Source organism: Amphiura filiformis, chromosome 5, assembly GCF_039555335.1.
Source record: "Amphiura filiformis chromosome 5, Afil_fr2py, whole genome shotgun sequence".
NCBI lineage: Eukaryota > Metazoa > Echinodermata > Ophiuroidea > Amphilepidida > Amphiuridae > Amphiura > Amphiura filiformis.
The window spans coordinates 69,949,690-69,969,211 of NC_092632.1; the positions used below are offsets into that span (position 1 = coordinate 69,949,690).

General features: G+C 36.4%; 2 protein-coding genes across 2 annotated transcripts in view; one reads left to right on the forward strand and one right to left on the reverse strand.

The window, feature by feature from the left end:
- Positions 1-8,714: 8,714 nt before the first annotated feature.
- On the forward strand, positions 8,715-13,950 carry LOC140153641 (heat shock 70 kDa protein IV-like). The gene is made up of 2 exons (XM_072176439.1): positions 8,715-9,334; positions 10,690-13,950. The coding sequence occupies exons 1-2, from the start codon at positions 9,153-9,155 to the stop codon at positions 12,410-12,412; spliced, it is 1,905 nt and encodes a 634-aa protein (XP_072032540.1). The 5' UTR covers positions 8,715-9,152; the 3' UTR covers positions 12,413-13,950.
- Positions 13,951-15,621: 1,671 nt separating this feature from the next.
- LOC140152362 (adenylate cyclase type 10-like) overlaps positions 15,622-19,522 on the reverse strand; it is a 36,234-nt gene continuing 32,333 nt past the window's right edge. The window contains 6 exon segments of the mRNA XM_072174667.1: positions 15,622-15,982; positions 16,382-16,574; positions 17,201-17,315; positions 18,282-18,397; positions 18,761-18,857; positions 19,252-19,370. Coding sequence (XP_072030768.1) covers positions 15,644-15,982; positions 16,382-16,574; positions 17,201-17,315; positions 18,282-18,397; positions 18,761-18,857; positions 19,252-19,370 — 979 coding nt within the window. The 3' untranslated portion in view covers positions 15,622-15,643.

Genomic DNA, 19,522 nt, shown 5'->3' on the forward strand with positions numbered 1-19,522 from the left:
GATCATGTGGTTACTTATTTTATTTATTTATTTATTTATTTATTTATTTGTTTCTTTGTTTGTTTATTCAACTTTGTATTTACTTCCAAATCTGGGTGTTTGATATACCTAGATTTGGAAGATGTGTGTGCACTCTATTCATTATTTTATTTTTGCATGTCATGTGTAGAGGCCCTGTACGGGTGTTACTGATAATGATAATAGTCATTATCAAATTTACATTCGTAAGTTATTACGTATAGTCTAATGTGAAATTCATGAAAATCCTATCATTCAACAAAGACTTTATCGGGGAAAAGCTCTTTGACCGTTTCCAATTAGGGATTTTCCTTTTAACAAAGGAACACCGGCGTGGTACAACGCCCTGCAGCATGTAGCAATATCCATCGGCATGATCAAATACTATCAATCATTTGCAAATCAAATAGTCAGATTGCACCCTTTTTCATATATGATTAATATTACAATACTTTATATAGGCATGGTGTTTGCTAAAAATCAGTAAATAAATATAATGTGCATGATCATGATGTGTATAGGCAAAAAGGTATAGGCCGTAGGCTAAACATCATAAATGAAAGAAAGAACCATAAAAGAAACAAGTACGGAATTATTTTAGACAAGTGTCAATTGTGTGTATGACTAGCCTGATCATGCGAACGACATCAACTGGCCGAGCTACATATCATGAGCTTCCAAAACTAGGTGTTTGATATTCCTAGATAGGGAAGACGGTGCACCGTGAACAGGAATGAAAAAGTTATATGAAGTTTAAAAAGCAATCATGCATAAGCCGAACCACCTACATCTTCCAAATTTGGGCGTTTACTGTTTGGTATACCTAGGTAGGGAAGACCTACGTGCACGCGTGAACAGGGAAAAAACCTGAGTATCTGAAAAGTCCCTTTCACTAAACATATTATTATACAAACTTGTTCCATTTACCTTTTACTTAGGGTAGCTCCAATGTCTTACAAACATAATGAATTTGAGTGATTCCAATGTAAGCTTAGACATGTTTAAACATTACAAATAATATGCCAAAATATCAGCATGATCAGGGTTGAAAAAGTATAGGCCCTACTGAAATACAATCGTAGGCCTATATACATAATACATTATGACCTTGTCTCCAGAACTTGACCCCGCCTCTTGACATTCAGCTTTCTGCACACTAGTCATATTGAAAGAGAGAAGCTTAAGAATGAAGAACTACAGGGGAAGGACTAAAAAAACTTCACCAAAAGACCCTATATCACCGAGCAGGTTCTATACACAGTATCAGCATAATACTCGTAAACGCCCGGTTAGAAAAGCGCAACTCAGATCATGCAGCTAGCATCTGAGCCGATTTTTTTTTTTAATTTCATGATAAATTTATGTGAGACCTTATACTTTGCGAATATACTTTCTTGCTGATCAAAATCATTCCTTTCTATACAATTTTTTTATAACCATGAGTTTTAAGTTCAGTCAACTTTCAATCATCAACCCAGAACACCCTCCCGAGTCCGTGGATAACGACTGGTAATGTAGTCTAAGCTATTTTCTATTTTCATCCCCCCCCAGTGCCCACCCCTTCGTAGGCCTATATCATGCATTTTTGTAAAATTAAAATTTAAATTTAAATTTAAAAAAAAATAGATAACGACTGGTAATGTAGACTAACCTATTTTCAGCCACTGCCCCACTCCCCAGAGCCATGGAACATGGAAATAGTAGATGCCCCCTGCTTGGCACTTTTGTCGTCTTAAGCCACTTGTGAGAATTGATATGGGAATATTCTAAGGATAATCATGGGGATTAAGCCCTTATATCAGTTATCTCCCTGTGCGTGTATGACTTTAATTTGTTTCCCATTGTCATACTTGGATGACCACTAACCACAGAATGTTTTCTTATTTGAATTAGTGGTTTGGAAGTTTTGTTTTGAAGGACCATTGACTATGACAGAATATCCAATTTAACAATTTTGAAGTCGGCTTTTCAAAAATCACCCAATATTTAATGGATTTCGCGGGTGAGATTTTTAAAGTAGCCAAAATGTCGCGAAATCACGGGAGCACTTTGTATACTTTCTTGCTGATCAAAATCAAAAATAGTATAGGCCTACCATTCCTTTCTATACAATTTTTTTATAACCATGAGTTTTAAGTTCAGTCAACTTTCAATCAATCAACCCAGAACACCCTCCCGGGTCCGTGGATAACGACTGGTAATGTAGTCTAAGCTATTTTCTATTTTCATCGCCCCCCCCCCCCCCCCCCGTGCCCACCCCTCCATGCCAATGTATAATGTCATGTAGTTAGTGATATTTTTAATTAACCCCAAAACAACCTCTTTCGTAGGCCTACATCATGCATTTTTGTAAAATTAGTTGATTTTCAAAAAAAAAAAAAAAAAAAATAGATAACGACTTGTAATGTACGACGTAGACTAACCTATTTTCAGCCACTGCCCCATTCCCCAGAGCCATGGAACGACATGTTGTTATGTTATTTTTAATAAACCCAAGTGAACCTCAACCTACATGAAAAGAGAAACTTGGCCCCCCGCTTGGCACTTTTGTGGTCTTAAGCCACTTGTGAGAATTGATATGGGAATATTCTAAGGATAATCATGGGGATTAAGCCCTTATATCAGTTATCTCCCTGTGCGTGTATCAACTTTAATTTGTTTCCCATTGTCATACTTGGATGAACACTAACCACAGAATGTTTTCTTTTTATTTGAATTAGTTGTTTGGAAGTTTTGTTTTGAAGGACCATTGACTATGACAGAATATCCAATTTAACAATTATGAAGTCGGCTTTTCAAAAATCGCCCAATATTTAATGGATTTCGCGGGTGAGATTTTCAAAGTAGCCAAAATGTCGCGAAATCGTGGGAGCACTTTGTTTGTCGCGGGACGAAAGTCAAAAGTCGCCCAATTGGGCAACTAAAACTGGCAATATAGTTATATGTATAGATTCCACTGAATGAAAGAGTTCAACTTCCTGTAACCATTCGGCTGACGGCTATTGTTCCTATTGTATAACATGACATTGCACTAAATCTAATCACCTCATCAAGTGGAGTCAGTGGACAATACAAAAATATTGACATGAACCTTCCCTTGGGCCTATATGCAGACATATTTGATGCTATTATCTTTTATCACTATCTTATTAATAATATAACATACTATCCACATGACATAACATTAACAAATACATGGTTCCCATAAAAATGTAGGCCTACTCATTTTTTTAGATGAACACCTAAGTAAATAATAGTAAATAAATAAACAAACAATAAATAATAAATACATAAATTATAATAATTATAAATAAATAAACAGCCTATACAATACACAATAAATAGGCCTACATAAATAACAGGAAGAAAGCAAAGAAATACACTTTAGCTAAGTTAAATAGTCCAGGCTAGTAATATCAACAACAACAAAAAAACAAAACAAAGTATAATAATATAAATAATAATAATAAAAATATTAATAATAATATATTGACGATAGGCCTACCCGCTAAAATAACAAAATAATAATACTTTTAATAATAATAACTAGGCGTAATACTGAATTAGAATCATCCGTGTAGGGGGCCTACACGCACTGTTCAATAGGTAAATTCATTGCACTATTGCCATTGTGTGTGTGTGTGTGTGTGTTTGGTTTGCTCCTTAATATGCGGAGCTGGGTCATTGCTTTTGCTTGACCCCTGGATTGCTAAATGTTAATTATATTAATTTACTGTTGTGGACGTGGTTTGTAAATGGAGTAGTTTTTTAGTTCCTGATATTGTCTTAGGGTTTGTGAACTTATTATGTTGATTGCTAGATGTTGTTTGTCCGAGACATGGTTTGCTGGTTTTAAGTGTTCAAGGAGATTCTGTCGAAGTTTACTTGTTCTGGGACATTCGGTGAGATCGTGAATGCATTGGCATGTTATGTCTTGGTCGCAGTAGGCGCAGGTTTTGTTCTTATCAAAGACCATTCTGCTGGAATTGACTTTAACTCTCAGTGAGTTGATAGCAATTTGTGTTCGTCTGGGTAGCGTGTTCAGGGCAGCCGCGGCACCTGTTGTATTTGGCAGTGAAAATCTCCAGTGGACAGCCGTTGACTGAGATGATTGTATTTGGTCTTGCCATCTTTGGTGTGCAATGGCATGGATGGAGGACCTTGCCTGTCGGCGACTTGGTGGTATGATGGAGTCTGTTTGTGATTTGGCGGTACCGGCTTTTGCTGCGGCGTCTGCGTCTTCATTGCCAGGGATACCAATGTGACTGGGGATCCAGTTGATGATGAAGTTTTTGTTACTGTTTTGTAGGTCTGTTTGAATGTCTTTGTTCAGGGCGATGTTGTCTCGATATGGTTTGCGAATGTTGTCAATGGCGCCTTGGCTGTCTGTGTGAATTATAATGTTTGTTTCTGGTTTGCTTTTGGCATCGCGAATTGCTTCTCGAATGGCTGCGAGTTCTGTTTGTACTGTTGAACAGCCATCGGAAAAAAAAAAAAAAAAAAAAAAAAAACAATTAAAATTATAACTGCGGCAGGTCCCGGACAGAACCTGAATCCAGTCAGAAGCTATCTCATTGGGCGATGAAAATATAATACGAAAAACATAGAAATATCCAAAACTATGGAACAATTTAGAGTCTCATTTTGTAAGGAATTTCTATCTGAAATCCCTCGGTAATTCTGGCTAGAAATACCCGAAATATCGAATCATGCTGTAAACATCTAAACATGTTAAACACCATCTGATCTCTTCACTATACCGTGTACATGGTATAACAATATTGATTAATCGAAACAACTTTGTGAGAGATCAGTGTTACATGTCTTATTGGCTTTTAATGCGGCGTTCTGAAAAGTAAGCGTGCTTAAACTAGGAATTAAACAAAATATTAATTCCATACAGCTTAAAACACATAGCAAAGACTTGCAATTAATGGAGTTCACATAATTTTCTTTCAGACTTGAAAGCAAGTATACTTCATATGTACCTGCACTTGGTACTATATTTTATGATAATGATGATTAATCAATATTGTTGAGCGTTTCGACAGCATTTTTTGTGGGACATGAGAGCACATCAGAGTGATCAGACCTATCGAATTACATTCTGAATACGAAGAATGTCTTTCTGATATCAAATAATTTTCATTTTATGAAATTCACGATAGGCCTATAGTACAAATTTTATGACAAATTATTAAAATTTGATATTTTTCACATTTTGGAGCAAATTTTATGGCAAATCATTAAAATTGATATTTTTGATATTTAACAGTCCTCGAAGTAAATTTTATAAATTTAATGATATAGTCTTAAAGTGTATGTAGCTGGGAGGAAAAGCCGACGGTCAATTGAAAATTTTGACCTTTCATATTGAAGATATGGATTTTTTCCCCAAAAGATATGGATTTTTTGGTGTTTTGAGAAAAAAAAATCCATATCTTCAATACGAAAGGTCAAAATTTTCAATTGATCGTCGGCTTTTCATCCCACCTATACATACACTTTAAGTATAAATCATCAGATTTATAAAGTTTACTTCAAGTATACTGTTAAATATCAAAAATATCAATTTTTAATGATTTGCCATAAAATGTGTATTAAATTGCGAATTTCAAAAAATCATTTGATATCAGAATGACATTCTTCGTATTCAGAATGCAATTCGATATGTCTGATGTGCTCTAATGTCCCACAATAAATACTGTCCAAACGTTCATACCCCAGCCCTTAAAGTGTTCGAACAATTTTTTCTAATATTGTAGCTCATATTATCATCGTTATATGTTAAGCTATTGGGTTTCTTTCATTTTACCTTTTTAGTTATTCCAGCTTAAAATGTACAGAAATCTTTAATGACAGTTAAACTAATATTGAAATAGACAATATGGTTTTAAGAAGCTTTTGACTTTAGATAGGCCTACAAGTACAAAGGCCTACAAAGGTCGCGTTTTTTACTAATGATGCAATAAGTTAAGTTATATTTCAAACACAGGTAACAAACTTATGCAGAGGAAATTTTTAATTAGCATTAAGCATGTTAAATAATGTTAACCCATTCAATTGCTTCATTTATTTATTTCAAACCCATAAATTATGTCACAAAATGACCGTGACGGTTTCCAACCCACACTTTAGAGGAAGTATGTCTTTTTTTTTTTAATGCATATCATTTTATAATATTCTCCTCCACTCCTTATAATACTTATAGTATACTTCTATCAGTGCTGAAAACAGCATTTTAAGAAACGCCCACATTTATTTGTCTTTTAGGCCTATATTTAAAGTATTATGCACTATCCGGGGCACTATCTATAGAGGTTATTTGTGGAATTTCGTATTATATCCATCCCCAGCACTTTAGTTTTAAAAGAGAACGTGACATTATTTTATTTCGGGCAGGTTATTTTCCTTAGTAAATAGTAATATACGGAATGTTTCAAAAACCGATTACCACAACATCTGTGTCATACGGTATTTATGCCGTATTTTCTTCGTAGTTTATTTGTTTTTAGACGCAACAACTATTAATGTTAATGAAATCCAATAAGAAATGTTTATTTTGGAAATAAAAATCTGTACTCGTGGATCAAATTCCTTTGTCGAATTGTAGAAAATGGAAATTGATAAGGAGTTGTGCACTAATTATCTGTCCGTTGCATGCATGGCCAAAAAGAGGACAAGAAATTTTTGGAGGGCAAAAGGAAGAAGCCATTTTTGGCAGGTCGAAAGGAGGGACAATGGATTTTTACAAGTCAAAACTGGGGGAAGGAGTTTTTGGCACGCATTCATGGGTACCAAATTTTCCTGCTCGCTATTAGACTTCTCCGTAGTCCACTTGCCCATTTTAAATACTCTGGCTATTACATATCATGATAAAACTCTGATTTGTATTAATTTGTGTGCAATTGATAGATTTTCACATCCGATATTTTCAGTCACCATACTCCCTCTGTTTGTTAGCTTCCCAAGTGGATTTTTTATTCGGGCTTTCGCAAATAAACTGGTAGATTCCAAAATCAGAATTTGTCAGTATTAAAGTGAGCCATTATGCAAGATATGTTGCATTCAATAACCTAAGGGAGTGTTCATTAATACTTTGGTTGGGGGGCTGGTCTAACTCAAATTTTTCGTTCGAAAACTTTTTTGACCCCCCCTCGATGGACCGCTAAACTTTTTGACCCCCTCTTTTGACAAACAAAACTTTTTCGACCCCCCCATTATTGTATAACAAACATTATACTTTTAATAGTGTTGTTTCCAGTGGTGTGGTATCTGGGTCACATGTCATTGAGGGAGGCAAATGTTTGAAACGTTCCTGGTGGGACAATTGCGCATGAAATATACTAAGCACAACGAAATTTTCATTTTATACTTTAATTTAGATTTGTCCCAAATCAGGCTTGGTGTTTATATGATTTTACAGTGATAAATGAAATAGCTAGGATTTATTTGGAGGTTCATAGGCACTTCGGCATAATTTGGATCTATCCGTGGCTATTATGATAGGCCTAGTACAAATACGCGCGAACCGCGCAAGAAATTTGGCCATATTGAAGCTTGAATGGTCAAATATTGTTAAAATTTTGTTAAAATAAACTAATTTATGCAAATATGAGATTAATTTGGTAACGCAAATGTACACAGGTATCAGTTTTGGCCCCCAAAGACCGTGGCACCTGGGTCTGTGCCCACTCTGGTCAATCTACCCATGGGCCTATCATGTGTACAAAATAATTTTGCAATGAGAAATAGTAAACTGAAGTGTTATTTATTTGCAATATTTTCTTGATTTAGTTGTATTTTGATCCGATTGGTACATAATCATGTTTGTAGCCTACTTTGAAGAGATATAAAATTCTATGATAAAAAGTGCCATTATTTCTTAGACCAACCCCGATGTTGCATAGTGCTGATCATCTTTAATGTGTACACTAAGTGCCATCATTTTTGAAACAAAAGCACTAAAAACCCAAACTTGACCATGTTAAAAGTGATATGGTCTGAATGCGCGCTAAGCGCGCGAAAATTTTGGGTTTTTAAGCGTAAAACTTTTTGGTCCCCCTTTCCTACCACCTAAAACTTTTGGTCCCCCCCTCTTTTAAGGTCCAAAACTTTTTGGCCCCCCTCCTTTTACCAGCCCCCCCCCACCAAAGTATTTCTGAACACTCCCTAAGTATACTTTACTTTCACTGTCACTAATAATATAAACTCTTTAGGCCTATTAATTATAATACACATCAATATAATTTCGAGTTCCAACAGGATGCGTTCATCATGATTATAATAATAACATATTTTTATTTATCAAATTTCGACTATGGCACAGTCTAGCTCGCTATGTGCTCGAAAATATATTATCTAGAACATTTCAAGGTTGCAAATTGAGAACAATTTGGCATGTGCAAAGGGCAGGGGGAGGTGTTTTTTGGCAAGCCGTTGAGGAAAGCATTTTTAGCAGGCGAGGTGTGGTCCGGGTGGCAGATCAAGAGGGGAGGGCAAGCAATTTTTGACAGGCCATTTTGAATTTTGCCCACCCGGGTAAATAATTATTGCCCATCAGCCCCTATTGGGGGACGTTTCTTGAGTTCTGAGTATTTCGATTTGTAAAATGATTATATCAAATGATGCAATGTTTTTCTGTATATTATCTCTTTGGGTTTCTTCTTATTTCATCGACCCGGGCGAATCGACATCTTTTACCCTGATATGACATCATCTTAAGGATACCAACAGCTGATAGCTGCTGATGACAAGGCCTGATGAACTTAACAGGCAAGACATGAAACCATATATCATCATCGCATACTTTAGTGGAGTAGGTCAACGAGAGAACGTTCACGAAACATCATCTTCATCTACACGATGTTTCTAGATTAGCTGTTTAAAAGAATATAATGTGGAGACGCGACATGTTTCAATAAATGAGCAGCAGTAAAGCAACGACTGTGCAAAATTTAAACAGTCGTATTAAATGATAATACACAGGAAAACTTTTGACGTTTATTTCTTGTAGAATTATTATACTTTTGAACAGTTCTTCGTCAACAGTTTGAAGGCCTAAACGCCGGTTGTACTTTCTCGAAAACAGACACGCCTTCATATTGCCTGGTACATCTCAGCACAATAGCAATATGGCACAAATACCAGCTGTTGGAATAGATTTGGGAACAACATATTCCTGTGTTGGAGTGTTCCAGAACGGCAAAGTTGAAATCATTGCTAATGATCAAGGGAACAGAACCACACCAAGCTATGTGGCATTCAACGACACGGAGAGATTGATTGGGGAGGCGGCAAAGAATCAAGTTGCAATGTAAGTTTGTCTTTTTTTTTTTATCTTACCACAAAAATATAATAAAATATTAGTAGATTGGTAATGGAACAACAAAAATGATTTCTTTTCCAATTTCATTTCCAATGTAGTATCCCAGCAAACACGTTTTCGACATCATTCGTAAAAGGTTATAAAAGGTTGTCAGAAAACGTTTAAATGTCGGGTTATATAAAGGGTACATTAATGGTATAAAACGTTTTCATAACATTAAATAACATTTGTTGGTAATTTACTGCACAGCAAACACAAATGTTTTACAGAAAACATTTAAATGTCGGGTTAAATAAAGGGTTATATAAAAACGTTTTAATAACATTCCAAAAACATTTTTGAAAACTTGGTACAAATCATTCTAAACAAAATGTTATTTTGGGGTTGAAAAAATAATTTGCAAAAAATGTTTCCCCAAAATATTTACAATAACGTTTTAAAATGTTTTCACGACCTTTATATAACCCGACATTTAAATGTTATTAAAACGTTTTGTAAAAAACATTTTAAGAACATTTCTGTGTTTGCTGGGTGCAAATATTTTAACATAATGTTATTTAAGTGTTGACAAAATTTTTGGCCAAAAATGTTTGCAAAAATAGTTTACAATGACATTTCGAAAACATTTTAAAAATATTACTGCAGTGTGTTTTCATAAAAAAAACGATTTCATGACCTTTATATAACCCGACATTTTAATATTATTAAAACGTTTTTACCTAAACCAAAACCCAAAATATAACTTATTTAAAACATTTTACAAACGTTTTTGTGTTTGCTGGGATAATATATATTACCTGAAAAACATTCTGGATATGATGTTTTATAGCATAGCCAGAATTTGCGAGATGGGCCTGTGGGAAAGTTGGGGAAAAGGGGGTGACAAAGTGAGGGGAGGGCCGTAAAATTTAACGAAAAAAGTAAAAAAGAGGCCTCTACAAAATTCCGGCGACCAGCATCCCAGTAAGGGTGCAAGATGTTCCATGCAGGGGCATCTTATCTACCTCTGTCTACTGTTCCACCAATAGCGAACAAGTCGTGGAAAGTAGAATGACGTGAAAAATAACACGCACATAATTTATTTGATTGGCGTATATTACTGCCCTGCATACTTTTCTGTAATCATTTTAAAAATCCGAGCTTAACTATTTCAATGTAGACCGTAGTATTACACTTATTATAGAATCCTGCCGTGTGCCAACACGCACTGTGATAAATGCGCAGACACTAACAGAGAGCAATCAGTTACTATTAATTTGTGAAACAAAAACATTTTCATTGCTTCATAAATTTGCAAACCATCAAAATTGACATTAAGTTTTCTTGTTTTACTATACTTACAGGAATCCGGAAAACACGGTCTTCGACGCCAAACGTCTGATAGGCCGTAAGTTTGACGAACAATCCGTCCAATCAGACAGAAAACACTGGCCATTCAAGGTCACCAACAAAGGCGGGAAACCTATGGTGGTAGCTCAATATATCGGAGAAGAGAAGACCTTTACGCCAGAAGAAATCAGCTCAATGGTACTGACCAAGATGAAGGAGACGGCAGAAGCTTATCTCGGTGGACAGGTCAAAGATGTGGTCATCACTGTACCCGCGTATTTTAATGACTCGCAACGACAAGCCACTAAGGATGCTGGTGTTATTGCTGGACTTAATGTCATAAGAATCATCAACGAGCCGACGGCTGCTGCTCTCGCGTATGGACTTGACAAAAAACTAAAAGGAGAACAGAATATCCTGATCTTTGATTTGGGTGGGGGTACCTTTGATGTATCTGTATTGACCATTGAAGATGGTATTTTTGAGGTGAAGTCAACAGCAGGAGACACACATCTAGGGGGTGAAGATTTTGATAGCAGATTAGTTAACCATCTCACCGCTGAATTTAAACGCAAATTTAAAAAAGATATGACGGCGAATCCTAGAGCATTGCGTCGGCTTCGCACCGCAGCAGAAAGGGCTAAGCGCACACTTTCCAGTAGTACACAAGCTAATATTGAGGTTGATTCTCTCTTTGAAGGAGTTGATTTTTACACTAATATATCTCGAGCAAGATTTGAAGAGCTTTGTTCCGATCTTTTCCGTCAGTGTTTGCAACCAGTGGAGCGAGCTCTACAGGACGCGAAATTAGAGAAGAACAACATCAATGAAGTGGTATTGGTTGGCGGATCCACTCGAATACCAAAGATCCAAAAGCTACTCCAGGAATTCCTTAACGACAAAGAACTCAATAAGTCTATCAACCCCGATGAAGCTGTAGCATATGGTGCAGCTGTTCAAGCTGCAATATTGTCCGGAGATGAAAGTGCTGAAGTGAAGGATGTCTTGTTGGTAGACGTTGCGCCATTGTCTCTTGGTATTGAAACTGCTGGTGGTGTCATGACCAACCTGATCGATCGGAACAGTCGTATTCCTAATAAGATGGCGAAGGAATTCACCACATATGCGGACAATCAGTCTATGGTTAGCATCCAGGTGTATGAAGGTGAAAGAGCACTTACAAAAGATAACAACAGATTGGGTGTCTTTGAGCTGTCTGGCATACCACCAGCACCAAGAGGTATCCCAAAGATTGAGGTCACCTTTGATATTGATGCTAATGGTATTCTGAATGTGTCTGCGAAAGACCTTAGTACAGGCCGTACTAATCAGATTACGATCACCAACGACAAAGGTAGACTTTCGAAGGAAGAAATAGAGCGCATGGTGAATGATGCCGAACGATACGAGGCTGAAGATAACGCCCAGAGGGAGAGAGTAGCAGCTAGAAACAGTCTCGAAGGATACGCTCTCCAGGTAAAATCTGCAGTTAGTGATTGTAATGTAGAAAGTAAACTGTCCGAATCTGATAAACAAACTGTGATAAGTGCCGCCAGTGAAGCGCTTTCTTGGCTAGAAAATAACTCTCTGGCAGAGAAGGATGAGCTGACGCATAAACTGGAGGAATTACAGAGAACATGTTCTCCTATTATGGCTAAGTTACACAGCAGTGGCAGCACCAGTGGTGATGGAGGTGAACAGTCCCAGCAAGGTCCAAAGGTGGAAGAAATGGAATAAAAACTTTCAGTATATTGCACGCAGTTCTTAAAATACAAGAATATTGCAATACATTACACCATTTTTGGTGAAGCTCTACATTGACATGCTGGGTAGTACAAGCCATACCGGTAGTTGAACAAAAAAACTCAAAATTTATATAAAAATGAAATCTATGGTACAATAATAATGGATGCAATAAACATCGTTCACTTTCCTTGCGATTACGCAATGCATTTATTATTAGATGTTTATTTCATAAATCAACCAACAGGAAAATAGCAACTAACAAAACGTGAAAAGAAAACGTTCTCGCAAGTTTAATTGCAACAATGTTTAGATTTATACATAGCTGTATGAAGCAGGAGTCCGGGCGCATAACGTTATAGACTGTTTGAAATGGTGTTAGTTTCATTGCGTGAAACCATTAAACTATTTAATGTTAATGACATCATAGCGCATGCATGACACAGTGGAGTGAGCTAAAAGCGATGTCCTTTCAAAGAGTATTTGACCCTCCACAGTTCAACTGAAAAACATTGGAATTGAGAAGTTGATTTAGTTCGGTAATAAGCAAATGAAGTCCACACCTAGTTGACCATAATAGCTCCATTTTAGCATAGACAGTGGAATAGAATACAATTACCTGTCTCTAATTTTAGTCCAAGACCGAAGATGATATCCTTGAAGGTTGAAATCCGGTCAATGTGATTAACATAATAGAGACTGCAGGGTCTGGTAAAACTACGTTACGTTAAGTACCTTTGTATAGCACTGTTCGTATGATGTGGCGGTAGTATGTACTTTGTAGTTGGGTAAACTAAGATGTAGTAGATTAGTTATAATTTTATTACTAAATATTTTGAAAAAAAAATCATGGAAGGTCAATGTTCCGAATTGTGCATCTTGTAAAAGAAGGCATAATTGTAATCAGTTTACACAAAAGCTAGAAATGCCAAAATATAATATATGCTTATATGGAGATATATATTAAATACTAATAGTAAGAACTGGTACAAATTGCATGATGCAGCATGTCTTTAAACATTACATAACATTTAAGAAAGCTAAATCTTACGCAGATTCTCAAATGCAACATACATATATAGCCTACAAAAAATTAAACCAAGTTTGTTTTATTTCTGTTAAACATACCGTACCTGCAGTTGATTTTTATCATATAAAAGTGAAATATCAACAATATATTTTAACGTCAATAATTTTAACTGCCTTTTACTCGGCAATTTTACATATCATTAAATGATACTAGCAAACAAATATTTTAAATACTTCCAATTGAGTTGGGTAATGGATATTGAATACCAGCATACTATCGTGTTACGGTTACGTGACTGATTCAGTGTCAGTGTGGCCAGATCCTATATAGTGCTGCAAGATATATCAGACAAAAGATGACAAAAAAGTATCTAAGACATTTCAATGGTGATTATCATGATGTAAGCTTAAGGTATAGAAAATGAAGAAAACTAAATAAAATATTTGAATGAACTATATTATCACATAAAATTATGGTTCAGGTTAGAAATATCATCATGGCATATATTATAGGCCCTGAACAACCTAAGCAGTTCACGGTATATTAAATGTTGAAGAACAAAATTTGTCAATCGTGTAGATATTTCAGGAACAACAGCTTACAGATGTTGCATATGAACATTTCTATGGCACATTGCTCTATAACACTGTTCAAGAATTGTTGGGCCGTTCTTTTTTCTTTTTTTACGGTCGTTCCGTGTGAATACACACTTGGGTCCTAATGGAACCAGGCTCGGACAAAATGCTCAAGCCAGGCTAAAAAACCTATAATAAGCCTGCTGGTCAATGTTGCGCGCTAAGATGCTATATTATGTATCATTCCTCCATTATTTCTCTGAAAATGCTAAGTATCATTCTTTCATTCATAATGAATGTATTTTAAAATATGTCTTTACAAAGATGAAACAGGTTCATATTCAAGAATGTAAGTAAAATATTCCGTCTTGTAAATTTCATTTTGTTTTTCACTTTCATACTTAATTTTTACATAATACTAAAAATTATTCTACTTCCAAATATGTTATGAGCATACACTAGGATCCACAACATGTTCATCTATCAGGGCACAGTTCTTTAACCCCAAATTATTTGTACATTCATTGAATGACTTTAGAAAATTTGGGTACAAAAACTCATACTTTGCAACTTGAGGTCAAATATTGCCCAATGAGTGTTTAATTGAGGTTATTGAACTATGCAATTGGGATGAGGCTATTGTGGTCCATAGTGATGAAATCAAATCCGTCGGCATATGTATGCCAGCCAGGCTATCACGGTATATCTTAATATAACATCACTTACGGCTATGTCAATAAGAGTTCACTGAGCTCAAATTTACTGCAAAATGTCATCCTGCTGAGAGCAACAGTGATGCTATTCAAACTTGCAAAAATGCGAACGACTTCTGGGTAGATTCAAAACAGTATAGCACCTTAAAAGTTATGTTGACAGTACTTCGAACTTCGCAGAACTATATGTATCTAATCAATTTTAGGGAGTCTTCATTTCAAAGACATACAGCGTACCGCAAACACGCGAAATCACCCGGGGAAATCACAATGTAAGGAAATCTAAAGAAGTAGTTATCGCACATTCAAATTGCAACATTGGTCTAAATTATGATTCTAAACACAACCATCAGTATTTCTTTATTCTACACAACACACATTATCCCGAATTTCCTCTCTACACTGGCTCCAGATGCTATTTTGAAAGTCATGTAAACTTTATTTAACAAATTTAAAAATTATAGTTACCATAATATCATAATGTCTAAACAATAATTAGTGACAATAAGTATATTGTAAATCGTCTTACTGTACTACAAAAGTAATAGTTAGCCTCCTTCTTTTAGTACAAAAAATTATTCAAAACCAACCGCTTTAGGTAGTCTACTTCCCTTATACAATACACAAATTTTAGTTCTCCGTACAAATTTTTATTCATGGTATAAATTTATAATGAAAATGCAAGTATTGTAACCAATCGATCCGTCATTATTGTGCTCAAACTCGTTCTCTATAGATGCAACAGATAAAGAAACCCACATCTTCAAGAATATGGCTTGCTGAAACATTTAACTTCTATAAGCTTCCTTGAGACAAAAATGTAATCACGGTGTTTTACATTACATTAGATGTTAAAACTCCTATACAAGCCATATGGTTTATACGTAAGCTCATGTGCTGTCCGGTTTCACGACTGAACCTCCCATCTTGGGTGTGGCAGTGAGAACTTTACAAGTTTCGAATTGGCCATGTTGGGTTGTCGCGTGACGTCGCTGTGGTAGGAACTTCTCCAGAACTTCTCATGATGTATCGTCTTATTCCCGTCCTTCCACAATTCTAAGTTGTGCTTGGCCCAATTCAGTTCTTCCAAGTTACCGATTTTGGTGCTCTTTCCGATGGAGCGTTTTATCTGCTTCATGGCCCCGTGTTCGTTGTTATTCAGCAGGTGTAAGTATCCCAGTAGGTGTAGATATCGAGACTTGAAGACAGGGAATTCTGCCATGGTTACTTTGGCTGACATCAGACTCTGTATTGTGTAATAATGTCACATTCGGTAAAAGTTAACGAGAAAATAAGGAGACAAATGGCATGCAAAAGAAAGTAACGCTTTAGTGAGAGTTTTTTTAGTGAGCGTTTTTTTTTAAGAATACCATTAGCCTTTTGGAGATATGGCGGACGCAATAGGATGGCGCTGCACGAAGTAAGTAAAGTCTTTTGAATTTGCTGGGTTTTACCCAGATTGAAGACTGCCCTCCTTTGTGTACGCCATACTTCAAAAAGGCTAATGATTCTAGAGTATAGAAGTAAAAGCATTTTGTGAAGTTTTTGTATTAATATTGGACAAAATAACTGCAAGATAATTTCATTGATTGACAGCATACAACACAAAGTTCGACTGATATTCCAACATTTTCCTAGTACATACCCTTTTTGCTTCCCTTGCAGCCTGAGCGGAAGAAATTCCAATTTTTTGTTCATGCCAATAATGAAGTAGCTTACATTCGGTGATCTTGAATGTTCCATAGGCAGTGATACAGGTGTGGCGAGTACGTGGCATAATCTTTTCCGCAGCTCTCAGCCACTCGTCCGACTTGTCCCAGGAAGCCTTTCGACTGTGCCTAAAATGGTTGGGGTAATTGCGATACAGTTATTGCACTAGAATAAACATAATTGGATTGTGTCGTGTCAAACGACTTGTTACTTTCTTTCAATTCTAGAAATAAAGAGAATTTTGCATCTAATTTTAATGTTTGATAGATCATAAACATTATTGACCTCACGGCAGTCTTTCAATTTTTATATCAAATTTAGAAACCTAATTGATGTATAATAGTTCGCTGCGTCAAAACCACGAGGCCTCTGCACACTATCCAGATTGTCGCTGACCATTGTAGCCCAGATCAGTCCATAACCTATTTAACAGCAACTCATGGACTTGCAGCTAAAAACAGCGCACACCCTAAACATACTGAAGAAATTACAGGGATCTGTCCGCGAGGCAGATATGCCCAAACTGCGCTTCGCTTCGTCTTCCGCAACAAACCTTCGCATCCAGCCAGGATAAGCTACCCAAGTGTTTTGTGTGTCACAACGGAACAATTAGCAGTAACATCTTCATTTCAGAAGAATTTCACTTTAACATTGCCGGCTCGAAATCGTACCTTCGTAATAAGAGGTTTTGTTACATCAAGTTCTGTGCTCATACGCACCACATAAAATATCGCAATCAAAATAATATACTAACCAAAGCGCAAGACACGTCATGAGGTAGAATCTGGAAGCATCAAATGAGAAGCTAGGTTCGTCGGCAGTATTTAGGCAAAAGTCTTCACATATGTCAGGGTTGTCCACTACGAAACCTATTGCGTAAAAAGATGAACATAATTAGTATAATATTTGCCACTTTTACAAACCAATTTACTAGTACTAAGTAGGCCTACGCCCATTCGCTATATCAAAGAATAATAATTTAGAATATGCCTTCTAACTTTTTTGTATTATATGAACTCACGGTTGTTTGATCATTTATTAAATTTCCTAACAAAACATTATATAATGTTCAATTCTAGACCTGGACAATATCAACAGGTATCACACAGTAGGCCTAATATAGACATATATTTTAGCCATTTAGCATAGATTTTTATAAACTGTATATTTGTGTGAAAACTGAGGGCGCTATTATTATGTTATAAATTGAATATTAAAAGTTATTCCTTACATTTCATGATAAAAAGTTTTTTAGAGATGTCCTTGCTTTCCTAAAGATGAAAATACGATTTAAGGTAAATAGCGCCATCAGTGTTCACCTTTTCTTCAAAATGACATAGTTTTACAAACTACCATGAACTGAAGCAAAGACAGTCGGAAGGCTGTGCTAACCATCTGCCAGAGACCCCGGGGAGCACTTAACACAAATGACTATGCGGATATGTTCCCCCGGAAAGACCCTCAGTTTTTGTATTTCGCAGCTCCGAAAGACCCCCCCCCCCAATAAGACCAAAATAAAACTCCGAAAGACCCTTGATTTTGATCACCTTTAGCTCCAAATGCTCATTCCTCACATTTCTGTTTTGACTGTTTCGGAGCTCCAAAAAGCCCCCTTTACTTGTTCGCAGCTCCAAAAGACCCCCTTTTACCGGTACGCCGTCAGCTCCCAAAGAGCTCCCTATGTCGTAAGTTTTTAATGAATTTCATATTCATACATTCATTTGTTCGTTCGTTCTTTCGTTCGTTCATTTTATTGTTTATTGTCCATTTGTTGTTTTCTATTATCATGATTATGATAAGACATTTCAAGACACACGCAAGACGGGTATGCTAACCTGTACAAAGAGCCAGATCCATACAGCAGCAGTAGTAAAAGCACATGGCAACAGGGTTTTCTTCCTCTTCGGCAGCATAGTAAAGTTTGTTGATCATCTCGACAGCCTGCGTATGTCTGGAATTAGTAGAATGTAAGTGGTAGTAGCAACAACATTGTGTTTCTACATTATATTACATTTTCGTCAGCTTCTACTATTATGTTTTAAATTTCATTTCAAATACTGCCAGCATTAGCATTCAAATGCTGAGATTTGATTTAGACCGGGAGAAATTGGACTCTGTCGTGTTTGCATGTTATTCATAGAGCCGAGAAAGTGTACCTCTTTAAATATCCGTCATTCGAAAAGACGCTGTTCATGGAACTGCTGAAATTGAAGGAGCCTTCGATTAATGGCTTCCTAAAATTTACACTAAATAATAGCTGCTGGGCCATGAAGTTCTTTACGATTCAATCTTACTCAGTCTATTGTATTATTACCTTTCAGCAAGGAGAAGGATCTGCGTTAGTAATGGTAATACTCTAAGCTCCATTCTGACGTCATGTAGTTTCTTTGCTATCTTCAGTGTGCTAAACCCTGCAGAAAGAATTCATTATAAGCATGGATTTTTTATCTTAAATTCTCTTATTTCATATTAATAAAATATCGCAGAAAAAACACGTGTTTACACCAGTGCGTGTGCCGTTGGTGCCAAATTGTTTGTTTGGTTGTGTTGTGTTTTGGCTGTTTGTCCACAATTTTAGAAAGCCGCCAGCAGTTTTTAGCCCAACAACAGGGAACCCAAAGAGGACTGGTAAGATGTTGGATACTTCTGGACATAATAATGGAGGAGTGACATCTGTTCAGTCCCGGTATCTGTGTTCTCAGAATTGGTTTTCTTGGGTAATACTGGGCTAAAGATCAAAACATTGGCAAAGATGGTGCAATAAAAAGAGGTTTGTACGTAAATATTAATAGCATTAGTACTCACCGGTGTCAATGGCACCTTGAATGCGCCCATTAGCAAATCGTACTTCCATACTGCTGCAATACAGGTAACCTATGGTTATGAGATCTTCTGGCCCCACAGCAGATGGCGAATCAACGCATCTGGACAACGTAAAATGAATACATGCACCGTTACTCAGGATAATGATGAACTCACGAATCACACAATATGTGGATCTTCGAGGTACGCATACACCGACCCACTGGAATTTTCTGTCGAGAAGCACTTTGTGGTTAATGGCAAGATGCACCGA

What these genes read in the sequence shown, in the direction of transcription:
- LOC140153641 (XM_072176439.1), top strand. Translation starts at nt 9,153, where the DNA reads ATGGCACAAATACCAGCTGTTGGAATAGATTTGGGAACAACATATTCC. An exon ending in GCAAAGAATCAAGTTGCAAT is followed by an intron (nt 9,335 to 10,689) that starts GTAAGTTTGTCT and finishes CTATACTTACAG; the next exon opens with GAATCCGGAAAACACGGTCT.